We start from the raw sequence: 22,682 nt of genomic DNA, 5'->3' as shown, positions 1-22,682 counted from the left end.
CAAATATTTACAGACACCCCCACTTTAAGGATGTCAGCTTACCCTGTGAAATGGTCTTAAACAATACCAATAAAAGGCCAAACCAGCATCCATCCAACGTGATATACTGAGCACGGTTTGTCCTGAACAAAGATGTCACTGGTCTTACCTAAACAAGGCCAGTCTAATCAAGTCTACAAGTGGCAGGACAGCTGGTTCATATGCTCTCAGGCTAGAGAAGACCATGGTCATAGCCTGTCATTTCAGCCATCCTCACACACATAGATGAAACCACTGTCAGCAGCAGCATCTTTAAAGGATAGCTAACATCCTGTTTTTGGCTGGCTGTTTTTCTCCAACTGTTCAAAAAAAAAAAAAAAAAAAAAGCTGCTCTCATAGCCAGTAATCTCACAGCGCCAATTTCCTAAGCAACCCTATTTATAGGGTTGCTGTTTAAGCATATATTTCACATGGTACCACATTTTCAGAATTCTGAAGGCAGTAAAAATTAGACTGTCAAAAGTCTGTTTTATTGGGAGAGGCATCAAAAATTCTACTGATCAAGAGTCTTATGACCAAGATGACTTGATTGCCAAAACCCATCTTCTGACCCCCTTTCTCCAAGCTGAGTCTCTTTCATCTGAGTTCTCCCACTCACTAACTCTAGAACCTGAGGCAAGGGTCTTAATTTCTCAGGGCCTCAATTTCTTTATATGGATTAATTATTCTCTGAGGTCCTTTCCAGATGTACAAATCTATTAAAAAGCATCAAATGGCTAAGTTTCTGGTAGTTTGTGAGGGCTCCTAAGCCTATATTTAAATGCTATTAATACAATGCAGGTATTTGTATATATCATCCCATGTAAAATTTGGTTTGAGAGGAACAAACTCATAATCTACACCTTGAACACAGCAGGAACTGAGAAAAGTTAACTACATAAATAAACAAAGGAATGGGAATATTGACCCTACCTGGAAACATAGCTGGACACTACAGGTGGGAGGGTGGGAAAGAAATCATAGGCCAGAAACACTTAGATACTAATGGAATGCTTCTGGCAAAGATCCATATAATGTGGAAAGGCAGAAACAACAACCAAAAGAATATAGTGAACCCCATCACCAGACTATTAGCTTCCTCTCAAACACCAATGCTCTGTTCAAGCCAAATTCTTCTAGGAAGCTCTCAATTCCTGTTTACTCTAAAACAAATGAAAAACAAAAGAAAAAACCCAGATTATTCCTTGTAACTTAAACCCCAGGGGAGGGTGGGAACCAGTGGGAGGCAAAGAGATTCACACAAATAGACACACTATACAAAATCATTTCTGATGGGGGGAAGTTAATGAAGCACACAAAATCCCAGGGCTGACAGGAAGTGGAATTAGAACCACAAAAGCCAAGAAGATAGTCAACAGTTTAAAAAACTCCGGATGCACTCAGTTTATTAAAACTGAACACAAGCAGGGAGGGGGCTGGAGACCCATGGCTGATGAAACAGTCATAGGGGGCATTTCACTGAGTCAGAGAAAGTCACTGCTTCTCTCACATCAGAACTTCTAATGCCATTAAGGTCAAGAAATTCTTAAGCTTCCAAAAGGCAATCTGGTAATGAAATAAAATAGAAAAGGAAACATTCAGAAGAGCTTGTGATGATTTCCAGAACAGAGATTTTTACATTAAGAGCTACTAGAAATTTACTCTCACAGAAGAGCCAAGTAGATGTAGAAAAGAAATGTTTAATTTTATTTTTAATCTAATAAGGTTTTTGCAGTTGGAGTCATATTTCCCACACCCCCTCCTCAAAAAGTCTGCAATAATTCTAAGAGCCCCCGGCCCTTACCACACCAGATCCATTGGGAAGCCTACTGTCAGGCCACCAAAAGGCAATTAAAGCAAGACCAATCATTCATTCAACAAACATTTCCCGGACATCCTCCAATAGCAAAAAATGCTGCTATGCACAGAAGGCCCAAAAACAAGGGAGACGCTGTTGCTGTCTTCAAGGAGCCTCCAGTCCAGCGGGGGAGACAGACACGTAAACAGGAACTAAAGCACATGCAGGGGTCGCTGGAGACTGAACAGAGTGCTGGGGTCAAGGTGGCTAACTCTGATGGGAAGACTTAGGGAAAACGTCACCGAAGAAGTGATACTTGACTTTATCTTGAAAAGATGTCAGTTATCTTTTAGGTAAAGTAACATGAGAAAGATATTTCAGGCACGGGATAAAGCAGGTGCAAAGGCAAAGGGTTAGGAAAAGAGCTGGGAGGTCCACGGAGATGATAAAAGGTTTGGTTCGGCAGAAACAGGGTGAGAGTGGAAGGGGAGACACAGTGACTACTAAGAATTCAAGATGATAAGCTCAGTGACTACCGGTAGGAAGAGAACATAATGGAACGAGTACAGAACAGCAGGAGACAGGAGACGCAACAGGGCACTTTGTTAGGCAAGCATTCCTGGAGGAGACGTCAAGCTGAGTCTCAGAACATTAACAGGAGTGTGTAGGGCAGACAGGGGCAGAGTCTAGCTGGACTGCAGGACCTACAGAGAGGCACAAAGGCATGGAGTCCTCAGTGGCACCACTGGATTCTAAGGTGTAGGAGGGGAAATGGAATTCTAGAAATGTCAGCTGGGGTCAGATCCTTAGAAGCTCTCAAGTCCTATCAAGGTTCTATTTACAAGTTAAGCCTAGGGAGCCATTTAAGGGTTTTAGAAGACATGAACATATTTGCATTTTAAGAAGATATACACATATCATAACCTCTTTTTTGCCTGTATAATTTTAGGTCCTGGTTCATCTACCATCTTCTATTCAGAGTCTCAACATTTCCCTTTGTTTAGTGTCCCTCAAGTACAGGCTGTTATGATAATCTATTAAAGAGATCAAGAATTATAATGTCTAATTATAAAAATAATTTAAAAAAATTTTTTTATGGAGTACAAATAGTGCTTTGCGTACGTCATCTCATTTGCCCTTCAAGGTACTCTTAGAAGGTAGGTACCATCATTACTGCCATTTTATAGTTGAGGAAACAGGATTAGAGTAACTTGTTGAAAATCAGAAAACTAATAAGGGGTACAAATGGGTCTCAAACTAAGTCTGTCAGGCTCTACAGCCCATGTTCTTTACTTCTCTGTTACGCCGTCTCCTACTGTATTCCTTTAATTATCCCCCCATCAATGACCCTACCGTGTTTTACTAACACAGCCTGCCACCTGCTGAAAGCCTGTGTGACTGCAGAGACATGCATACCAGCAATCACTAAGGACTCACATCCACACAGAGAACAAACGGGGGCAGGCACCCTCGGTGCTACAGTCACAACTAGCGGGTCAGTAAGCAACAGGCTTCCTGGTCCAGTAGTTGTGATCTGCTTCTTACTCTTTCTCTGTGCAAATAGGGAATTAGGGGTGGGAGAGAAGAGAAGGGGAGGAGGAAGAGGAAGGGAAGAAAGAAGGGGTGGGGGTGGGGAACCCACCAGAAAGAAGACTAAAACAAAAAGGAGGAGCCATTGGAAAATGGGAGAAAGCACATACTGGTACCAGCCAGAGCTTCTTGGAACAGTTCCCAGTCTGGCTGCCAAAGAGCTCTGGAATATATTTGTTAGAGCTGGATTCCTGTACAGTCCGTTGCAGACTTTTTCTGATTGCGCTCTGACAAAGAGACCCACACTTTAGTTACAATCCCTGCTTCCCACACCGAAAGCTAGTTAGTCCTCAGGGGACCTCCAACTAAGTTCACCACCGGCCTCTTCATATGCTACGTGAGTTTAGAAAGAAAGAAAAGTCCACCACATACCTTTTACCCTTGTAGAATCACTAAGCCTCTCTACCCCAGTATCCCATCCCAACTTCCCAAGCCCCTTTTCACAAAATATGTTAAGCTTCTTGAGTCTCCTTACCAAAACAACTGCTGCGATGAGGAACAAAAGTTTTACAGGCTGTGGCAATAGCTAGTTCAGCAGAGATTACAGTCTTAATGATCAGGTCTTCTACATGGGCCATCAACGCTACAGAAGAAAAAAAAAACACTATATTGCATGAATTAGGACTGGATTCCAGAACACAATATAATTTATAACAGCACATGTGCCCATTCAAAGAAGTCTCCGTGTGGCAGTCTTGCAAATGGGTGCTCCAGGAGAAGGCATGTCTGTGAACAGAGGGACATAGGCAAGAATGGAGGTGCTGGGAGATGTACTCAAGTGGTCTCCTATGACAAGAGACAGACACAGACTGGAAAAGGAGCCTTCCCCGCTTCTCACTCTCCTCCTCTCACCCTTCCCTTTGTGGACTGAGATAGGCCTTTTGGCACACTGCTTCCCATTCTGCTCAAGGCTCAGCGACAGTGTCCATTTTGATTCCAAGCCTGTGTACTCAAACTTGACACTGTCCATTCTCCCATTCATCAACAGGAATGAAAGAGATTGCCTTAGGAAAATGTGAACTCAGGGCCAATATGGAGATAGACAATTTGTTATGTAAAAAGCTGACCGTATTTTAGTGAGCAGTTCAACATTCAAGAAGGATAAATTCCCTAAAAACTAAAGGAAAAAGTTGTCTTCCAAACTAGAAACAAGAGAAGGGATTTGGGGAGCCATGGTAAGTAAGCTTGTTGTTCTCCATCTTGTAAAGGGCAGGAAAAATTAACACCAAGAACAATGATCCCATCAGACATCTCAGCAACACTATTAGAATTCGAGAGAATGACTCCTGGTTAGAGATAATAGTACAGTTATACGAAGAAGAGAAGTCAAAAAGGAAAAAGCCCTGGTACTCACCAGTTGTATCTTTGCCTTCGTGTTTCAGATACCTAAGCATAGCACTCATGCTCCATTTGTTCCCATAATCCTCCACTTCCGGATCATCACAACTAAAACAAATTCATGGATCAATGTCACATATGAAACTAGGCCTGGCTCTAGAAACAAGATTTTTTACAAAGAGCCTTCTTTCCTTATCGGTCTTTAGAAAAATATTCCCTTTGCTGACTTCCACTCACCCACTTTTTCTTGGTCCTTTTTGTCATATCGCCTTTGTACCAGTTTCTTCCATTGAAATGAAAATGCATATAACTTGCCTTAATGAGGGGGGTAGGGGAAAGGAAGGCAAATTCCTCCTTAACCAAACAATTATGCATCATGAACCAGTAGAAGAAATTTGTGAAAGAATGTAAACAAATTTAAGAATGGTTACAAAATATTAACAGATTGAAATGCTTGGGGATACTAACCTTGCCTTTGAGGTAAATGTCACATGAGCCCACAAACCGGCCTCTAATGCCATTTTCAGACCAGAACTGAGTCTAGATGGGCTAGTAAGCTAATCTAGCACAGCATTTTAATGAGTTAACCCTGGACAGAACTGTGCTGGTATCTGAAGCAAGCTCCCTTCTGTCTAGTGATAGACACGGCTTTTTTGGATACCTTTTGAGGTATCACCCAAGGGAGAATGCACTAGAGCAACAATAGAAGTAATGAAGTACACCACCGCTACAGCAACAAAGTGGCAAATAGGGCACATTCCCAGATTGTTGGAAGGGTCTTGCAATCCAAAACCTGTATTTTACAGCTACCCCCTTATTCCCTATCACCACCCCACAACCCACCAGTTGCATCTTTGCTCATCTTCCGAAGTGCAGGATATTGCATCTTCAACCAATTCCTAACACCGGTCACAGGACACTCAATGAAATCTATACAGCTTCGGCAACTATGCCATCACTTCCAGATTCCTTTCTTTTTTTCCTTGGACCTTCTAGGCACCTATTTTTAGTCTGAGTAGAAAGTAACTGTTTGGGTTTCTTTTTTATTTTTCCAGTTTCTGGCAAAATTATCAGGATGAAAGAAAACACAGCAGAAAGAATATTTCCACACAGCTGGGCTGGTACTCCGTTCCACTGAATCTTTTTCTGAGATGGCCTCATTTCTTCTTTATTTAATTTATTCCTAACGTTTTTTCCCCCGATCATAAAAGTGTTTCTTTTAGAAAAACTTAGGAAATAACATAAAAGTACAGAGAAGAAGACAGACATCCCCCACCCAAAATCCCATCCATTATAGTTAAGGACTGTTAACATTTTAAGATATATCCTTCTAGTTTTCTTCGCTCTCCCACAGCCCCTCGGGGGGAAAAAACAGCTTTAGTTACCTTACATATTCAAAAAAGAAACTAAATTGCATGTACTGTGTGGTAACTTGCTTTTTCCACCTGACAATGTACAGTGATGAACATTCTTGTTTCTAATCTTGTGTATAAATCCTTTATTTCTTAAGGTTAAGCTCCTAGAAATAGAATTGCTGGGTCAAAGAGCACAACCATTTTTGAAGCTTTTGATACATTTTGCCAAGTGCTGAAATGACCTAATTTCTTGACTTCGAAAAAGTTCCATATGCCTATAAAATTCCTACCTCTAAGTCAAGTGAGGGAACTTGACAATGAGGCAGACGAAACTTGGGAAGGAAGGCATATTTTGGTGGAGAAAGGGGACATTGTAGGTGGGCAAGCAATAGAGAAGCCGTAGCAGGTAAGCCTCAAAACTACATGAAATGACTCCAATAGCTCTAAGTTACATGGATATGAGCGTAAAGTTTTCCTCCAGTGCAACAAGTTAACTCTGCACTTCTCCAACGCCTGCCTCGGAGACCGACTTCCCTGGCTCCTGGCTCAGGCGCAGCCAGTACCTGACATAGTCTCCACTCTTCTTATTCACACTGTAATTGGTCAGGTGCATGAACTGGTTCCGAATATTCTTGGCTCCTTGGTCATATCGTACGGTGGCAAACCTGATAGAAAAGACACAGGTTAAGTGTCAGGAACAGGGCTTCGATAAAATACAGGATCAATGAGATATTAATACAGGGAGGTGGCATCCTCCTCAAATACTGAGTGCTTCTTAAGTGCCAACCCTCACGCTAAGTGTTTCATGTACAATATCACATTTAATTCAATCACTAAAGCAATTTTCTGAAGGAGGTACCATTATGTCTAATTTTTAAAACAGATATGAACATTAAAATATGATCTGGGGGCTTCCCTGGTGGTGCAGTGGTTGAGAGTCCACCTGCTGATTCAGGGGACATGGGTTCGTGCCCTGGTCCGGGAAGATCCCACATGCCGCGGAGCGGCTGGGCCTGTGAGCCATGGCCGCTGAGCCTGCACGTCTGGAGCCTGTGCTCCGCAACGGGAGAGGCCACAACAGTGAGAGGCCTGCATACTACAAAAAAAAAAAAAAAAATACGATCTGGAAGATTAAGTAACTTGCCCCAGATCACACTGACTCCAAAACCCATGTTCTTAACCACGAGATGCTGCTTTTTTGATACAGAACCTTAGACGGATAGGAAAGATGAAAAATGAAAACAAAGTTATTCACAGTCAAGGAAACTGTGTATAGGATGCTGTGGATGATGGGACATTAGCCTGTCAAGAAACACCTGAGTGCCTACACAGCACCTGGTACTAAAGCATTCTATGGAAAATATTATGCAAAAAGAAAAAAAAGGACAGCATAATAATATAGAGACTTAGAACTCACATCCATAGGAAAAAACAGAACTGATCTATAAAATTAAGAAAACAATAATGGCAGCATTAACAGCATACAAAGCCTAAGTCTGCAGAACAGCATAAATATGAGCCTAGAGTGGATTAATTCCTGAATTTGGAATGGCGGCAAAAAGAGGGATTAAACACAGAGCCCACTGAAAACAGAGCAGCAATTTGATATCCTGGACTATTGTCAAAAGAAGACCAAAGTATAAAATATATGTGCCTCTGAAGGAAGTAGCCAAGGAAAGAGAAAACTTTCCAGTGATGCTCAGCATCAACAAAAGTACACTCGCCTCGAACGGTTATGGTAAATATCACCCCCTGTTTACATACCACTCTAACCGTATCACCCTTCACTAAAGTGGTTTTCCCCAGAGGCACAACCAAGTGTGTGAAAAAAAATCCTGGAAGGCCACAGGTTTATGTTCACATGATTTACAAATAATTTACATGTGCTTACTCAGACTATGAAGTCAACGTGAATTTTTACCACACTGAAGGGCAGCATTTAATATTTTTCTTCTCCTCTGTTTCTTCTCACTCACTCACCATCTCTGCTCCCTAAGTCCCTGTACTAGAAATCTACAAGAGCCAAAGGAAGAAGAGTGGAAAAAGGAAAAATAAACCAAAAAAAACCCCGCAAAACTAAAATAAACAAACATGAGGCCAGGAAGAAGGATGTGGACAAAGAGAAAATGTTGACCAGGCATGTACAGCTAAGGGGCAAGAGTCTGAGGAGCATTACGTCTATGCATGAGAAGGACCTCAGATTTTCCAGAAACTTCCAGCAGTTATCACTTAACTTCACCCATGTCACTCCGTGGTGAGTAAACCTTACCTATACATCCCAGTCTTCCTTCGTCAGAGATCCTCCAATCAAGCGGGAAATAGTCATTCTCTGAATTCTTGTGAAATGCGAAGGGGGCCCATGCAGGCCTCAGAGGCTGCCTGCCTCAACCAGACATTACCTCACAGTGACATACCACCTGCCATCTCTCCCCCAAAATAATGATTTAGAGGGAGGGAAAAGGTTCTGCTTCAGAGAAAGAGGTTTTTCTCCTCTTCTAAATACAAGTACCTGATCTAACTTGGTCAACATGAAAAGACTGGCAAAGGCCTGGCAGTTAACTGTAAACTGGTACCCAACACATCTGTCATTCCTATCCTCCTTTTTTCAATAGGACTGCATCTCTAAAAAAATAAGTTTTCTCCTTCCTAGTCTTCCTTTTAGCTGGGACATTTATATTCTGAAACTCAGGAAGGACAAGATCATTAATGTTACAGTTCTTCTAAGTATAAGAAGAAGTAAGAATTAGAGAAAACAGAAACAAAAAACTAAGCTCAGTGGAAAAGTTACCCAAAAGGGCAAAAGTGTTACACTCTTTATTTCAGTCAGCTGAACAAGGAATGTAGAAGACCATGTAGAGGAAAGGCAGGTGTATATGCTCATCTTTCCTCCCAACCCAGGAGGAGTTTATGGTTCTCACTAAAATCTGGATTAAACAAACCACATTCATCTCTGACCACCATTTTCCAACATTTTCATCTTATTTTCTACATCAGAGGTCCCATTAGTCTTAGATCTGGCCTACTAATCAAGTTCTGATTAACCTACAAAGGTTGTTTTGTATTTTTAAACTTGAATAACTTGGCCAGCATTTAAAATGCAGACCTTCCTTCCTGAAGCCCAGTGGCAGCCAGGGTCCATGTGAGGAAAATGGTGGACAGGACGGGAAGGCAGCCCAGAGGCAGTACAAGGAGGTTATCTACACAGGGTGGTGCCCCACAAGGGTCAAAGTCCACACAAGGAGGACATCTGAATGGGGTAGTGACAGGGAGGTTGGGAGACTAGCTACACACGAGGCAACTGAGTAAATAAATATGTTGAAGATAATAGAAGTCAGATTTCTCACTGTTGGAAAAAAGATAAAAAATATGGAAAGGGAAAAAGCTAGAATGAATGCTGTAGTTTTGAGCTAGAATTGGAGGTATTTGTATGAACTCCTGATTTTCAATATAGAGATACAGAAATAAATATAAATGTAAATGTGTATGTATGTGTACATGTACGTGTATCTATACACATATTTCCTAGGTATGTCCATTGCAAGGACCTGATAGCAGAGACACCCCAGAACAATGAGCATATCTAGCACCTGGATCTGTATATCTAAATACTATCCTCCATTACAAGCAACCACTGCTCCTTGGAGAAAATAGCTGATTCCAGGCTGGGACAGAGAAAGAAGATGAGCCTGAAATATCTTGTGCTCAAAGAATGAAGGGACATGTCAGAAGGACACAAAAGTCAGCTTAAACGGGCTCCCATTGGCCAAATCTGGAACAATTTGAGCATCAAAATAAATCATAATAGTAAAGGATTACAACCCATTAAATAACACAGGAATCCTTAAGTCCACATTGGTATATATAAACAAACAAATAAATGAACAGGATGGAGAGAAAACTCTTCTTGGGAGTAAAATGCCAAATAATAAAAGTAAAAGGAATGATGGGATTAGAAAATCATTATTCCACAACCATCATAGTAATAATTCATTCAGGCAAGAAACATCAATGAATATTAAAATTGCTGGGTGAAAATGAGATGAAGAATGAGATTTTACATGGTCTCAAAGTATCTCTTCATAAGATATTTATTAATTACAGAGGGGAAAACAAAGTAAATTTACAGTGGAGAGATCTGTCAGACATTGTCTTCAGTGCTCAAATACCACTAAATAGTAATCATGTACCACTGGATTTAATGCAATAAGAACATTCTGTGACATTCTGGCCAAAAGTACATAACCTCAGTCTAATTATGAAAAAATATCAGACAAACACAAATTGAGGGCCATTCTACAAAATGACCAGCCTAAATCTTAAAAAATGCTGAAGTCATGAAAGTCAAGAAAAGACAGAGTAAATGTTCCAGATCAAAGGAGACTAAAGAGACTTGACAACTAAATATAACATGTGATCCTGGATTTGGAGCTTTCTGCTATAAAGAACATTATCAGGACAGTTGGCCAAATTTGACTGTGGGTCTCTAGAGGAAAGTTAAAAGGCAGTTCTTCATACTATTTTTACAGCTTTCCCATAACTTTGAAATGGTTTCAAAATTAAAAGTCTAAAAACAAAAGTTTCTCAATAAAAATCTAGATTTTTCAGCCTCCCTTAAAAAACCAGAAGATCTGGCAATACCACCTGTCTTGGTCCATTCAGGCTGCCATAACAAAATACTATAAACTGCATAAACTGCGTAGCTTACAAATAATAGAAATTTATTTCTGTTGGCTGGAAGTCCAAGGTCAAGATGCAGGCAGGCAGACAGCACCTTCCTGCTGTGTCCTCACAGGGTGGAAGGGGTGAAGAATCCTTCCAGGGCCTCTTATATTAAAGGGCACTAATCATATTCATGAGGGCTCCACCCTCATGACCTAATCACCTCCCAAAGTCCCCATCTCCTAATACCATCACCTTGGGGGTTAGGAGTTCCACATATGAACTTGGGAGGTAGCATTCAGACCACAGTACTACCACATATCAACGACTTGCTGCCAATGAAGAGTAAATACGCTTTAGGTGGGACATGTGACCTCTGGTTCTCCAGTCTCCACTGGGCCAACCTTTTCAGGGAATGTCCTTGTAAGCATTTAAGTTTATGACTTGTAATTTAGATCTTCACATATCAAATTTCACCCTATTTAGGTCTGAAAGCTTCAACACAATTTCTTTATTAAAAACACCTAAAAGAGGTAATTCTCTACTAGGTAGCCCACAACCAAGTTTGTAAACACTGCTGCTAACACATACTGAAATTTACATGATGAATTAAGTCTTGAACCTCCCTCTTAATGAAATCAAGATTTAGGAAAAGCTCTCATGACAGAATTTCATAGCTTTGACCTTTAAACAAAACAAAACAAAACAAAACAAAGAAAGAAAAAAGGAATGGGGGGGTTCCTACTTTCTTTGTAAATCTGAAACCCTGAGCTCTATTTCACCACCTATGATGAACAGAGAACTATATGCCCTTTTCTCTTTTTGCCACATTAAAATATATATAGATTACCTTTATTCTGACAAATTCTTAAATCAAAAACTACATTTCCTTTTTGCTTTCTAATGTTTCCCAGTGAGAATCAATACGATGATAATAATTTGTCTCAAACTCTTGAGTGTGTATGTGAAGAAAGGGTTTCAATGTTAGACATATAGTAGGTACCTGATAAGCACTAACCGAAAACTACAGCTGAGTTGCTTGTTCAGGAACTTTACCAACATGGAACTCAAACAAGAAGGAAAGCACAGAGTTAGTGGGGTCTTTGGAACTCTCTTTCCCCGTTCAAAAACTACTTTGTTCTTCTATGAATACGACACCATAGTCAGAGTTATAGGGAGTCTAGATGTAGGACAGTTAAACCGAACCCCCCAACCCCGCTTTGATAGCTACATGTTCTAACAAACATTTACTACAAATGTACAAAGTAAGGGGAGGCCAACTCTCAAGAGACCCTGGCTGTGGCACATGTGTTATCTTTCAGCAGGTGTAACCATTCAGTGCCAGAAAGGCCTGGAGGATGAAGAGACAGCACCTCAGGCAGCCTTGCCAGGAGCCACTGGGTTTCATCCTGGCCTGACCCAGAAAAATCTTATGGAAGAGAACAAGAGGCCCAAGAGCTCTCTGATCTGCTGTCAACCAGCTGCGGCCGGGAGACTGCCAAAGTGCTGCAGTGACTAGGCAGCGCCCTGCGGAGCCGTCTGGGAGGGGATTACCAGCCTGATCCCCTGGTCTTCAGAGCCAGAAATGACTCAAACTTCACAAACAGCAAGGGCCTGCCAGGGAGGGTGACAATGAGCACTGGAGAGGGTTTTCTTCCCCTTGTTGGTGTCTCTTCCCCCTCTTGCTGCTATGGCAGATTCTGGACAGTGTGCAGCCTGTGAGGTAATCTGAATTCCTTGGCAACCGGCAAGTACCTGAATTCTTTCAAAACCACAGGAATCCAGCAGAGAAAAGGTAAATATCCCTGCGGAGCCAGTGTTAATTAGCAAGGAAGGCTACTGAAGAAGTAACTGGGGGTGGGGAGGAAGGCAGAGGCATTACAAATGCTTTGGGATCTTTTCTGAATTTCCACTGAATAATATGGCTGAGTAGAAGAGAGGCAGTCCCTGACCCGGGCCTTCTCAGTGTCCCATCTTCCCAACCCACCGTGCGGATGGAGCTCTCCCAGTTCCCTGGAGGGGCACTTTCATTTCCCCGCAGCTGACAGTGCTACATCTTTGGGTCTCTGATAAGATAGCACATTTGGTTTTCAATTCAATTTTGTTTTAATTTTTTTCAACTTTTTATTTTTCCTGTTTCAGTGAAAATTTGGCTATTAGCTTTGTCTCAAAAAGGCCCTCGTCAAATCATTTAGACCACATACTGGATCCACCTAAAACTGTAAAAACCAGAACAAAGTCTTTTTGGATTCCACCTCTGTCAGGAAAAAAAACCCTACACCATTTTGGTAGAGAAAAGCACCCCTCTCTGGAAACTTGAGTGCCCCCTGCTGGTGTAAAACAGTAACATACACGTGAAACTGAAAAAGGAAGGGGCAAAATACTGGACTCAAACACCACTGAGACAATTTTTTAAAACGCCTCAATATTGTGCCCACGTATAAGAAAATAATGAGTCTTTCTACTTCCTATGTTAATAAAGCAAGGACAGCTGAAATGATTAATCTAGAAAGAAACTATTTAGGGTCTTTTTCTTTAGTAAATTTAAGAAGGTAAAGAATTTACACAAAATTCTTACTTCACAGAACCGTCTTATGAAATGAACTTAATCTTTCTGTCATTAAACATGAATTTTGAGGCCCCAAACAGAAGTGATATGGGATAAGACCCTTCTTTTCTGAAGAAGGAAACCAATTACACTGCCACCAGTTCTGTCTCTTTAGGAAAGATTATGGTTTTCCTTTTTGAGCCTCAAAGTAAAATGGTCTAGTGATCTCATCCCAAACTGATTATCTTCAGTAATGTCTATTTAAAACAAACGTGACCCAAGATTACTAGAGGCTGCAGATCTGGAGATGCTGTAGACTATTGTTGAAAGTAATGACACAGTCGAATGGCTTCTGAGGATTAAAAAGCAGGAGATGAGTGCCAAGATACACAGTGGTTAAGACACAGGGACTTAGGCACATGGAAGTTATTGTGCAGAGCAATGCACCCTTGCAGGACTGGCTAATAGCCTGTCATAATGTACTACTGTAAAGCTTTTATATTCGCCTATACTTTTAGGTAAAATAGCCAAAACCCTGAAAATTCCTTTTCTTTTGGTTCAGTTGAATCCAAATTTTTACAAATTTGTTTTCCAAATTATTCTAAGAAAGAGCATCCATTTTTAAAATATATAAATAAATATACTCAGTTCCTGCTGGAGGCAAGAGAAGAGTTACTCAATTCAGTGGGTTCTGACAACCAACACACACCCAATAGCCAAAGCACTAGCACAGCTGTAGTAAGTTCTATAATAAATATTAGTATTGTTCTCATTTTGCATCTGAGCCATTGAGGTTTTAAAACAATGCCGAATTTTACCAATAGCAAGGGCTATTAATATTGTGGGTGAAATACCTTTGGAATAATTTGCAAAACATATTGCTATGATATCCTTGAGACACAGTAAGCATAAACTTGAGGTCTTTTCCCTATTCAAGAAGTCCAGTTCATGGCAGGACATAATCGGTTCCCGAGAAGGGTACAGGAGACAAGCTGGGTGAGGATGAGTGGAGGGAGAAGGGTGAAGAAGCTCATGATACTCAGGAGGGAAAGCTCAGACATCTCGTATTACAAAATGGAAAATCCTCAGCATCTTATACACCTGAGCAGAAGTAAGAGGCCTTATTTCACCTTCTTTTTGTTCTAGATAATATGGAGACTCAGCTTTTATCCCTATACTTCAAAATATGAGAGCACATGTGTCTAAACACACTACAGAAAACTTCTTTCCGATGAAAATCTGATTAGATTAGTAGTTTGTGCCCAGATACCTGGTTCAGCCCTTTACCTAAAAACTGAGAAATATTTTAGTTTTCTCCCTCCTCAATTTTCAAGGAACCAGAGGCCAGAACTAGGGAGCTTCCGTGGCCTTCAGTGTTCCCAGGGTTCAAACTCAAATCTTAGTTAAGAATGTGACCACGCTTATAGATGCTGTCACTGCCACCTAGAGGTGAAGGGAAGACATAGCTCAACCAGGTAGAATTTGGTTAACTGTTCTCACCCTCTGACTCCAGGCACACGATGCATCAAAAAATGTTAGTCTAAAAAATAATTAAAATAATTGAAATCCGATTCTAAAAGAACAGTTGTCAGAGTACAATGATATGTCTCAAAGCACCTACACCTAAATATGTAGGCTTCTTTTATCCACGGTATTTCCCATCTTTGATGTACATTTCCTAAAATACAGAAACATACATAGGCCATGCTTTTTACAGATGCAAACCACCTCCTAAACTTCTATGCTCTATAAGAAAACTACGCATAAAAAGAACTTCAGAGTTCTTTGGTAAAATATATAAGTAAAAAATATATATAAATTTTGTGGGGGAAATACATACATATATATATATATATATATATATATATATATATATATATATATATATATATATATATTAGCTTTGTGAGAGAAAAGAACACAAGCACACCAAAGTTATATACTTATTTTAAACAATTTAAAGGGTCTAAAAAAAAACACTGTCACCTGTAAAATCCTATGGATATGGGAAATGAAACTTCAAGTTATTATAAGTTGAACTTTATTTTGTAAGTCACACTACCTTAAAACTTAAGAAGTACCTCAAGAAAAACAGAAATATATATATAATATATATATATATATAATATATATATATATAAAATCACTGTAAAATATATTACAGACTTGTAGGTGAAAAAAAAAAGAAAGCAGCTAATGCCCACCCTAAATACAAGAGGGCATGAAACAGCTCAAGCCTTCAGCTCTGGAGTCAGATCCAGGGGTTCAAATTCCCACTCCACCATCCACCTGCTGGAGACCTCAGGGGAGTGACTTCAAGTTCCCTTACGCAAAGCCTCAGTTTCCGCAACTGCAAAAATGCATCGACTTTAAGGTTGTTGTGAGCATTAAAATAAATGCTTGGTATATAACAGGTATACACATGTGAGATTTCTTTTTCCTTTTTAGACCATTTGTGAACAACAGTGGCCATAGGATCTTCATACCAATTACCATTGCATGAAAATACAATGTGATCCTGGATCCCTGCTGGGAAAGGTGCGTGTTTACATACAAATGCTTGTTCATATGTGTGGATATGCAAGAGAGACTGTGAAGTGATAAGACTGATTTCTGTAATCTGAAGCCCATCTGGGGACACTCTTATTTTCCTGAGTTGAATACAACAGAAAAACAACCTGATCTTAATACACTCTTTAATGGGTCAACTCGAATAAACACCCTCCGCTCAAGGTCTCTTACCTAGCCAGTCCTTCTTCATAGAGATAGATGACAAGAGGATCATAGGAAGTCACAAGCACATAGAGGCGCACATCAAACTTGAAGTCTGGAAAAAAATTGGGGTACACAGGAAAAGCGAAGCTCATTTGTCTTCTGTTACAGAATGAATAGTACAAAGTAACAAAGAAATATGAAAGACAGTCCTCCTCTCGCTGTGAAGCATACACTGCCCACACACCTTCCCTTTTGAGGATAAATAATAATTATACCATACATTGTAAATATATATATATATATGCATTGTACAGTTTTCATATATATTTGTTTCTGTTATAACATATAAAGCACTTTCTTTTTTATTATCTCAAAGTCAACTTCAAAATAATACCGTGAGGTAGGTAAGGAACCAGCTTCATCTCTGGAGCCACAGTTGCCAAGAATTTCACACTAGTTTAATAAAGACTTACTAGAGAAGACTACAAAAACGTTAAAAAAAAAAATTTAGTACGATCTAGCCCAATCTAGTCAAAGACCTAATCACAACTCACCATCTATGAGCAGGGGGTTGTTAATGTAACGGGAGACCAAGGTGTTCTCTTCCAGGGAAATCTGGTTTGGCTATTGAGTAAAGAGAAAAATGAAAGGTAGAAATGCAAAGGAATCCTGACTTACAATAAAGAAGCAAAGTTCTTAACCATTTAGAAAGGATAATATGGAAAACTAAAACTCTAAGAAAAGGTTTCCTCTAAGCTACCCGTATATTAATTGGCCATATAACACACCACTTGCATAAACACTGTGAGAATCCAATTATAATGGGGGAAAACAAAATTTACACAGCACCTCTCATAATAGAGCCTAAACAGCTTTAAAGATTTATATACATGATATTAAATATTTACATGCCAAGAAAATAAAAGCTACTTAAAAATAAATTAAAAGTTGCTTTCTCCCAAATGTAAAGCATGTTGGATATTTTAAAATACTACCATTATTCTTACAGGAAGGCTCAGATCAATCAAGTTGCTCAGAGAACTTACAGATCTTTCTACAATGGATCCTGGCATTTTCCCTGTGAAATGGGATGGATATTTCACTGATTCACTCAACAGTGCTTGCTATACCACTGTAGGTAAAGAATGAACTAGATCTTTTAAATACTTTTTTCAATGAAGGAGAGCTGTCTATATAATAAATAATGATGAGTATGATGGGTACTGTATAAGGCACTGGGGATACAGTGATGAATAAAACAAATGCAATCCCTGCCCTCACAGAGCCCAATCCCTACTCCCAAAGAGTTTGATGTTTGAGTAGAGGGACAGCAAATATATAGAATTTAAAAGAACACAAAGCAGCACACCTACAAGTGCAAGATGTGAGGCTGCAGAGTGGAAAGAGATCTGGAAGAACAATTCCAAGTGAGACTAAAACAGAAAAATCAGTTGTCAGTCACCACAATCCACACAGGACAAAAGAACTCCAAAAGGGAAGTGGCTATAATGATAATTGTGATGATAATAGCTATAGTAGCAACAACAGAAACACTATTAACATTTGCAGGAAAAAAAATTTAATAAATGTACTGAAGATTTGCTATGTGCCAACACTGTTCTAATCCTTCACAAGTATTATTTCATTTAATCTTCATCCAACCCATGGTAGGTATAACACCATCCAAATATTACAGATGAGGGAAGAGTCAGAGAGGGTTAGGAACCTGCTCAAAGTCACACAGCTAATAAGTGATAGAGCACCATTTGAACCCAGGAAGTCTGCCTCAGAAGCTTAATTCTTAAGCACTATTTGCACCTTTTCTCACAAGTTCTGACCTAAAATAACTGTCCAAATTTAAAAGTTTGCCTTTATAATAATGCATTTGCTATCCCAAGTACTACAGTTATAAAATAAGGATAATTGTGTGACCCATAACATCATACACAACCACAAGAAGCAACTCCGGGGTCAAGATAATGAGATTCCTCTCTCATTTCCCACTGCTGCCATCTCAAACTCAGAACACAACTTCACAAGCCATCTCTATGCATCATATGGACACTACAACATCACTACTGATTCATACTCTGGACTTGGTGACCCACACCATTTCCTGATCAGTTTCTCACACATACTATCTCTATTTTGAGTCAGCTTAGTATGTAAGGACTGATGCAATCACAGTACAAAGAAGCAAGCTGCAGGCTGTGTTCCAAACCTAAAATTAAACAATTGCAGCTCTTTTTCTACTAAGTAACGCCTACAGGCTACAACAGATATGTAACCACCCAACTCTACTTGGAACCAGAGACTACAATGGTAATGGTCTTCACCCTATGACACATCTAACATCCATGCCCATTTCCTCTCTTCTCTTCCTCATCATATACATTTGTCCTTTGAATTATGCAGAACATAATCTCTTACATTATTTCGGTAACTTTAGTATTTGTTCAATGGTCTATACCTCTCATTTCTATCTGCACTAGTAATTAAATTGTAAGCTCACGGAAGAAAGGAATTGTTTGAGTACAGTTTTTTTGTATAGTGTAATATACTGATAAGCAACTAATGAAATTTTTGACATCTTCAAGCCTGTCTCCTTTTCATCCATCCCCAATTAACTCATTTTAAATGATGTCAATTCTAAGCTCAAGTTGCCCTCCCAAGTATGCTAAAGCAAGAATCTGAATTGTTGGGAAAGCTGGAAACCCATCCATTTTTCTAATTCAACTTTAAGATTAAAGCTCATGGTATCTGTTAAGTTATTGTAAGGTAGACTGGTACAATGGTTAAGAGGGAATCAGCAAGATGAGTTAAAATCTTCACTTACTATGGAAGGAATAGTAACTACCTCTTAGGGTTCTCATAAAGTCTAAGTGAGATTATATTTGGAAGGCACAGTGGTAGGCACATAGTAGATGCTCAAGAAATATCAGTTAGTATTATTATTGCAAACTCAATAGTATCTATGTGGTTCCATTTACTGAGTTCCACAACTCAACAGCATTCCTCATGATGTGCCACACACCATTCTGCTCAGAGCAGTGCACTGAATTATAATGAAGACACATAAGAATTAGGAGATGATCCCTATTCCTGAAAAGCCTTTACGGAGTGGCAGCACCTGGCACACAACAGGGACTCCCTAACTATTTGTTGAACAATGAGAAAAAATGGAGAGCACCTAAGAAAACATAAACAAATAGAAACAAGAGAGCTGTACGGAACTATATTCACAAATATAGGAGTGAACAGAGTGACCAAAATACTCTCCTGATACTTCAAAATCTCAGAGAAAACACTAGTATTTTATTTACCATGAATAATGTGTGAGACAAGGATGACTAAATTTGACTTCCATAAATCAAATTCATACCTTAATCAGAAAACACCAGATCTTTTCCCTCCTCGATTTGAATATACTAAATTGGGAAAACATGGCATTTAGTCACGGTTACTGCAGGAGCTGGAGCAAACACAACTCTGTTCCTTTATGCTGTATTTTAAAAAGCACATCATTAAGAGACCACGTTCGCCAATCAGCCAAGATGCTTCCATCTGTAGGAGCTCACACTCCTCTCTCTTCAGAATTACTTAAAAGTAATGCTTCTTCTATCCTTTATCCTATTCTCATAATGGTACAAGTTGCTCTTTGCAGATATTTTCCAAAAGGTTATGACTATTAGGGGGAATTTTTAATAAGAGGCCCTCTCATTGCTCACGCCAGTGGGGAGACAGGGAAAGATGTTTTTATTTGGCCCTCACACCTAACTCTGCCCTCCCTCCCCCATCCCTCACCCACTCACACTAGCTCTGCTCGCAGACCCTCCACTGGAGCACTCCCTCTCCCTCCCCCTTGAATCTAAAAGGAAAGCAGGCAGCAGCCTTGGAAAGAGTTACTTCATCCAGTTGGCTAATGGGTCACATATTCCATGGGAAAGGATCCAGGTATGGAAAAGAGGAGATGGTTAGGCCTTGTGTGTAAGGAGGGAGAGAAGAGTATTAACTGCATGGTTTGTAGGTCTGGGTAAAAGGTGATAAAATTCCAGATTTGGAGAAAAATGGGAATATTTTGCCATTATGTCCACATGTTGCCAGCTCCCCTGGTGCTTGCTGGCATCTTCCCAGGCTTCTGTCTGGCACTTCCACCAAAGACCTCAAAGAATCAGACTCATTCCAAAGCTTCACTGAGCGGGAGGTGGCAGGCAAAGGGTCCTGCCAAGTACTTTGATCTCTGCAGGGGGTCTCTAGGGAGTCAGCCCAGGGAGATGTGGGAGGGAGAAGGAGAGCCTGCCAAATGCATTCTCTAAAGACTTGTCACCCCCTTTATGAGACGCGCGCGGCATCCAGGGAAGAGTCAGGGCATGGGGTTCTCAGCCCCACCAAAGAAAGTTTAACTTTTCTATTCTTTATGATGTTGGTTTTAAAATAACAAATCACCAGGGCAAAAGAGCATTCCAAGAGAAAAAAGTCCCAGATGAGCTGGGAATAGATGCTATTCTTTTTGACTCATGTCTAAGAAAATAAAAAGCAAACTTGTACCACAGTTGACTTTCAATAGCAATTCCATTTGGCAGCTAAAACCCAAACCCAAACTAGTGCCGTCTATGAGATTCAAACAACACTGGAGCTCCTGGCACAAAGCTGAAGGAAAAGCTGTTGGACAGGAGCCTTCACACCAAGGTCAGAACAGAGACAAGAAAAGAGAGATCCAAGGCTTATGAGCAGTGCCTTCTGTCACAAGAGACCCAGGGCAAAAGGCCTCCAGAGTGACCCAGGGTCAGGTAGCAGAACTTGTAGCCTGCCTGGGCTTGGGGCTGTATAGCTACTGCTTCAGAACCAGAACCTATATTTCTTCAGCATAAAAGGTCTGGCCATCAGTGTTTACTGTACAGTTTTTAGTCCAGACTGAATTTAAGGATTTTCCCATATGAAAGACCCCTTAGAAAGTTAGTTTCTGCACATATAGGAAATAGCTCAGACCATGTGAAAAGAAAGAGAACTGGGGAATTTGGGATGGTGTACCGACCACACACATGACATATCCGTCTCCCCCTCTTCCCTTCCAGGGTCCCACTGTAAGGACAGAGTAGACATTTTTAAACGTCTGAAATGATAACAAGGCTAGAAAACAGTTAAAGGAGCCAACAAAAGACCAAAGGTTTAAGGAAATCCTGAAAGACAGAAAGAAGATGGGAACAGGTTGAGGAAACAGAGCAGAAGAAGCCCCAGCCCCAAATATCAGAGGTGAGAGTGATCTTCCTAAGGAGACTTCTGAGAAGTTCCAAGCTGGCAGTGAACTAACAGGAAGAGCAAGAGTGAGCCAACGGACAAGAATCAGATAATTAATTAACAAACGGCATTTAAAACAGTGTGGCCAATAGGGCTTCTCCAACAACCAAAGCTTTGCCTTTGCCCTCAGGATGAAACCTAACAACTGTCTCGGGAGGACACCTTCTGCGGGTGGGCACAGGGATCCCACAGAGGAGTGGAACTTGAGGCCACTGCATCCCTACAGCAGACACAAAGGTGAAGAGAGAGGAAAGGTAGCACCACCCCACAAGGAAATCACCAAACTCTTCCGTTATATCCACAATCAGGCAGGCCCTGTTTTGGCAAGGGGGAAGGAAGAAGCATGCTTCCTCACCCACATTCACCTAAGGTGCGGCCTGACATTCAACATACTTTGCCCTCACACAAAGCACAGTCAGCCTCCTGGCCAGTGAGATGTTATTAGGGAATCAGTACTACACAACAGTAGGGGAAACCCAGGCCAGCTGTCAAAATTTCAATCAGTCTAGTCTTGTTCAACAGTGTGACTCAACATCTAAGGTCACTGAAATTGAGAAAACCCAACAGCAGGAAAAAAAACATGATCCCATGAAAATTCGTGAAACAAAAGAGAACTTTAAAAAACTTTCAATTCGTACCCTCAGAAAGACCCGCCAGCAAACTGCATCTATTAAGCAACAACAGGCTGTTATCACACACACACAAAAAAAGGCAAATCAGAAAATAAGAGTTTTTGTACCTTATGAAAGCCAATATAGAAATACAGTAGATGGAATGAATGATAAAATGGATAGAGCTCAAACTGGTGATCCAGAAGGTAAAGATGGGAAAAGACAGAGAATTTAAAATGAGAGAAAAGTTGACATGAAGAAAACACCCAGAATGCCTTAAAAAGGAGTTCCAGAAGCAGAAGCATAGACAAAAAATGAATGATTTTTCCTGAACTAAAGAAAAACACTAGTTTCCAGACTGAAAGGGCTGACCGAATGTCCAGGAGGAAAAATGAACAAAGACCCAGACTGAAATATTGGTTAAATTTCAGAATTCCCATCTGTAAAGTTTCTATTGAGTTTAAATTTTTTACTCAACTTACAGATAAAGCAGAGAAACTGAATCATAGTTACTGAAGAGAATGTAAATATCATAAACCTTTAAAATATAAAAATAATAAAAAGTAATCAAAGCTAGAGATGTAATGTGGAAGGAAGTGATATGAGTGCAGTGAATATCAAACTGAGGATTAGAAACAAAATGTAAAGTTGAGAAAAGAAGAAACATAAATCAACTGTGTTAGGTTACTACTGTTGTTAGTCTAGCCAGTGAGACTGGGGTTGGGATTTTATTTCATTTACTCCATATATGT

At 40.1% G+C, this 22,682-nt stretch overlaps 1 protein-coding gene across 5 annotated transcripts in view; it reads right to left on the bottom strand.

The window, feature by feature from the left end:
• Positions 1 to 22,682, bottom strand: part of TTLL5 (tubulin tyrosine ligase like 5) — a gene marked incomplete at both ends in the record, with an annotated part of 288,021 nt that overhangs the window by 226,367 nt on the left and 38,972 nt on the right. For all 5 annotated transcript variants that reach the window (XM_079699035.1, XM_079699039.1, XM_079699036.1 and 2 more), the window contains 5 exons: positions 3,882 to 3,989; positions 4,761 to 4,852; positions 6,663 to 6,764; positions 16,049 to 16,133; positions 16,576 to 16,645. In XM_079699035.1, the coding sequence (XP_079555161.1) occupies positions 3,882 to 3,989; positions 4,761 to 4,852; positions 6,663 to 6,764; positions 16,049 to 16,133; positions 16,576 to 16,645 (457 nt within the window). The remainder of the gene's footprint in view (positions 1 to 3,881; positions 3,990 to 4,760; positions 4,853 to 6,662; positions 6,765 to 16,048; positions 16,134 to 16,575; positions 16,646 to 22,682) is intronic.

This window comes from Hyperoodon ampullatus (assembly GCF_949752795.1).
Source record: "Hyperoodon ampullatus genome assembly, chromosome: 3".
NCBI classification, from domain to species: domain Eukaryota; kingdom Metazoa; phylum Chordata; class Mammalia; order Artiodactyla; family Ziphiidae; genus Hyperoodon; species Hyperoodon ampullatus.
This window is presented reverse-complemented; position numbering and strand designations above follow the sequence as displayed.